Genomic DNA, 4194 nt, shown 5'->3' with positions numbered 1-4194 from the left:
AGGGATAATAAAATTGTTCTTCCTATCAAGAGATCAGCAAGTGTCCATTATCATTAAAAAGGGGGAAAGTGGGGATTATTTAAACTATATGTATCCAATAATCTAGTCATCACTCTAAGCCTTTCCCTTGCTAGATATTTCACCCTTTATTGATATCATTTCCCAAATCACAGATGACAGACAAGTCGGAAAATCATCATCATCATTAATACAATCACTAAGGCATCACAGGCCAAATCCATTACAATGAGATTGGGCCACCACGCTGAAATGCAAGCAGGTACGCCAGGACGATTGAACATGGTCATATGTGCATTTTTCTCAGTAGAGTCCATCACAGTGCCTTAGGGTTTAATCTTACCACATTTAACTGGTACTCTGTCCAGAGACCTCCATGTGCTGGAGAATCTAGCATTAACAGAGGAATGTTCTGAGGAATGCTGTGGGATTGGACATGAGATTTACCATGATGTAATGGCAAAGAGTTGGTTTAGGTTGGGCACTGTCTTGGAAGGACCCAGGAGTGGGTTGGGTTTTCCAGGATTCAGTATAAATTGTTTCATCTTCCAAGCTTTGCACTTCTAGGCTGAACAGTGGTAATCTGTTTTGGCCTCACCTCTTACTCATTCTAATTTCTGCATCACATCAGCAAGCCAAAAAAAAAAAAAAAAAACGAACTGTAAGACAAATTTTCCTGAGGACCTTTTTCAAGACAGTTCTGGATATGGAAGCTACCCAGAAAAAAATAAAAAATAAATAAATAAAAAAGAAAAGGACATCATTTTCATTTGAATTTGCTAGCATTACGGTACTTTGATGTTGACACAAAGTGTTATTGTTCCAGGAATTTTCTCTCACTGGATTGATAAATCCAGCCAGCCAGCCAGGCAGCCAACCAGCAAACAATTTTTTTAAAAGCACCATACTTAGCACTGGGAGGGAGTGGGGGTGTTTATTTTGGTGTATAATGACACAGAGATTTAAGTTGCATTTAGCAGATAGATTGCTCGGTTAAATGTACCGAATGAACTTTCATTTCCCCACTATCTGGGAAGACATCCTTGATTTCCTACAAATACTGGGTGTAGAACTTACTTGTGCATACGAGGCTCTGCCTCTGGGCTTTCTATTCTGTTCCAGAGATCCAGTACCAGAATATTTAAATCACTGTGTCGTTAAACACGTTTTAATATCTGATAGGGCCAGTTTCTGCGCATTGCACATTTTTTTTTTTCCTTTCAGGAACGTGTTCGGGCCCGCGGCAGGGGGCGGGGTCGCGCCTCCTCCGCGGCTCCGGTTCCAGCCGAGCCTCACCGCCTCGGAGATGGAAAGCCCAAGGCTGCTCCCGCCTCGTGGGACACGACAGAGTGGTGGTGCTGGCAGCCCCGCGGGCGGCAGCCGGTTCCACGGCGGCCCTGACCCGCGGGCTGGCCAGGTCCCCGCGCGCCGCCTCCTGCTGCTCCGGGGCCCCCAAGATGGCGGGTCCGGGAGGCGGCGCGAGGAGGCCCGCGCGGCCTCACGGGGCCCGGGCCTGAGCCCGTTGGCGCCCAGGTCGGATTATGCTAGTGGCGGCGACAGCGATGACTTCTTCCTGGTGCTGCTGGACCCGGTGGGTGGCGATGTGGAGACCGCGGGCGATGGCCAGGCCGCAGGGCCTGTATGGAGGGAGGAGGCCGAGTCGGTCCCACAGCTGCAGCAGGGTGAGAGTGGCGCGAATCCCGCGGGCCGCCAGGCGCTAGGCCCCCGCTGCCTGTCTGCAGTCCCCGCCCCAGCCCCGGCCCAGAACCCGATCCCCGCCCCAAGTCTGGCACCCGCCGCGGCCTTCACGGGCACCGTCACCATCCACAACCAAAACCTGCTCTTGCGCTTCGAGAACGGTGTCCTCACCCTGGCCACACCCCCGCCGCCAGCCTGGGAGCCTGAAGTCGCGCCTGCCCCTCAGCCTGGGGGTCTGATGGCTCCGCAAGCGGGGGTCCAGCCCAACGACTGCCCTGAGCTGCCGCCCGACCTCCTGCTGGCCGAGCCGGCTGAACCGGCGCCGGCCCCAGCGCCTGAGGAGGAGGCAGAGGGCCGGGCCGCAGCCGAGAGTCCCCGCAGGCCGCTGGGCCCGGGCCCGGGCGTGGTGCTGTACCTGTGTCCCGAGGCGCAGTGCGGACAGACCTTCGCCAAGAAGCACCAGCTGAAGGTGCACCTGCTGACTCACAGCAGCAGCCAGGGCCAGCGGCCCTTCAAGTGCCCCCTGGGCGGCTGTGGATGGACTTTCACCACCTCCTACAAGCTCAAGAGGCACCTGCAGTCGCACGACAAACTGCGGCCCTTTGGTTGCCCTGCGGAGGGCTGTGGCAAGAGCTTCACCACGGTGTATAACCTCAAGGCGCACATGAAGGGCCATGAGCAGGAGAACTCGTTCAAATGCGAGGTGTGCGAGGAGAGCTTCCCCACTCAGGCCAAACTCAGCGCCCACCAGCGCAGCCATTTCGAACCTGAGAGGCCATACCAGTGCGCATTTTCCGGCTGCAAGAAGACGTTTATCACAGTGAGTGCCCTGTTTTCCCATAACCGTGCCCATTTCAGGGAACAGGAACTCTTTTCCTGCTCTTTTCCAGGCTGTAGCAAACAGTACGACAAGGCTTGTCGCCTGAAAATTCACCTGCGGAGCCACACAGGTGAGAGACCTTTCCTTTGTGACTTTGACGGCTGTGGCTGGAACTTCACCAGCATGTCCAAACTCTTGAGGCACAAAAGGAAGCACGAGGATGACCGGAGGTTCATGTGCCCTGTGGAAGGCTGTGGGAAATCTTTCACAAGGGCTGAGCATCTGAAAGGCCACAGCATAACCCACCTGGGCACAAAGCCTTTTGTGTGCCCTGTGGAAGGCTGCTGTGCCAGGTTCTCTGCTCGCAGTAGTCTCTACATTCACTCCAAGAAACACTTGCAGGACGTGGACACCTGGAAAAGCCGCTGCCCAGTCTCTACTTGTAATAAGCTCTTCACATCCAAGCACAGCATGAAGACCCACTTGGCCAAAAGGCACAACCTTGGCCAGGATCTCTTAGCTCAGCTAGAAGCTGCAAATTCTCTTACGCCCAGCAGTGAACTTACCAGCCAGGGACAGAATGACCTCAGTGATGCAGAGCTAGTGTCTCTCTCCTCTGATGTGCCTGGCAGTAGCTCCGCTGCAGTGCTGGACACAGCATTGGCAAACTCTGGAATCTTGACTATTGATGTGGCTTCTGTGAGTTCAACTCTGGCAGGGAGCCTCCCTGCTAATAATAATAATTCATTAGGGCAGGCTGTGGACCCTCGGGCCTTGATGGCCACCAGTGACCTTCCTCAGAGTCTGGATACCTCTCTCTTTTTTGGAACGACAGCCTCTGGTTTTCAGCAGAGTCCCTTAGATATGGATGATGTCTCAAATCTAAGTGTGGGGCCATTGGTATCTCTGGGCTCTTTGGCTATGAAAAACTCGAGTCAAGAGCCCCAGGCTTTGACCCCCAGCAGTAAGCTTACAGTGGACACAGATGCTCTGACTCCTTCAAGCACCCTTTGTGAAAACAGTGTCTCGGAACTACTGACGCCAACCAAAGCAGAATGGAATGTACATCCTGACTCTGACTTCTTTGGACAGGAGGAAGAGACCCAGTTTGGATTCTCCAGTCCAGCAGGAAACCATGGTTCTCAGAAAGAAACAGATCTTATCACAGTGACTGGCAGCTCATTTTTGGTATGAACTAACTATTAATTCCTTGCCACGTGGCTTATTCTTATGAATTACACTCCATTTTAAGGATATTCTGGACTAAATGTTTAAATCCAGTAGTCATTTCTTATAGGTTTGAAAAAGAACAAAGCCCTGGGCTACAAGTCTGGAGATTTAAATTATGATCTTGACTCTGGAACTGTCGAGTTGTGTGACCCTGAGCAAGTCACTTAATCTATCTGAGCCTTAATTTCCTTATTTATAAAATGAGGTGGTTTGAATTGATTGTTTCTAAGGTCTTTTCATCTCTGTGATTCCTTGATAAGTTTATTTCCTTGGAAAAAATAAGGACAATTTTTAGTGCTTGTGTTGCATGTGCTTTTTTCCCCAACATACATAATGGTGTAATGAACAGCCATGTCCTTATCACCCAACTTTAACTTTTATTAATTCGCAAATAATTTTGTTTACCTTATCTCTAACCCTTTTCAGGA

At 51.3% G+C, this 4194-nt stretch overlaps 1 protein-coding gene across 1 annotated transcript; it reads left to right on the top strand.

Moving 5' to 3' along the window:
* The first annotated feature begins 1003 nt into the window (after positions 1-1003).
* Positions 1004-4188, top strand: LOC119878919 (zinc finger X-linked protein ZXDB-like). The gene has a single exon (XM_038589458.1). The coding sequence runs from the start codon at positions 1016-1018 to the stop codon at positions 3728-3730; it is 2715 nt and encodes a 904-aa protein (XP_038445386.1). The 5' UTR covers positions 1004-1015; the 3' UTR covers positions 3731-4188.
* The last annotated feature ends 6 nt before the right edge of the window (positions 4189-4194 follow it).

The sequence above is a fragment of the Canis lupus genome, unplaced genomic scaffold (assembly GCF_011100685.1).
Source record: "Canis lupus familiaris isolate Mischka breed German Shepherd unplaced genomic scaffold, alternate assembly UU_Cfam_GSD_1.0 chrUn_S2084H2283, whole genome shotgun sequence".
Lineage (NCBI taxonomy): Eukaryota > Metazoa > Chordata > Mammalia > Carnivora > Canidae > Canis > Canis lupus.
This window is presented reverse-complemented; position numbering and strand designations above follow the sequence as displayed.

What these genes read in the sequence shown, in the direction of transcription:
- LOC119878919 (XM_038589458.1), top strand. Translation starts at nt 1,016, where the DNA reads ATGTACCGAATGAACTTTCATTTCCCCACTATCTGGGAAGACATCCTT.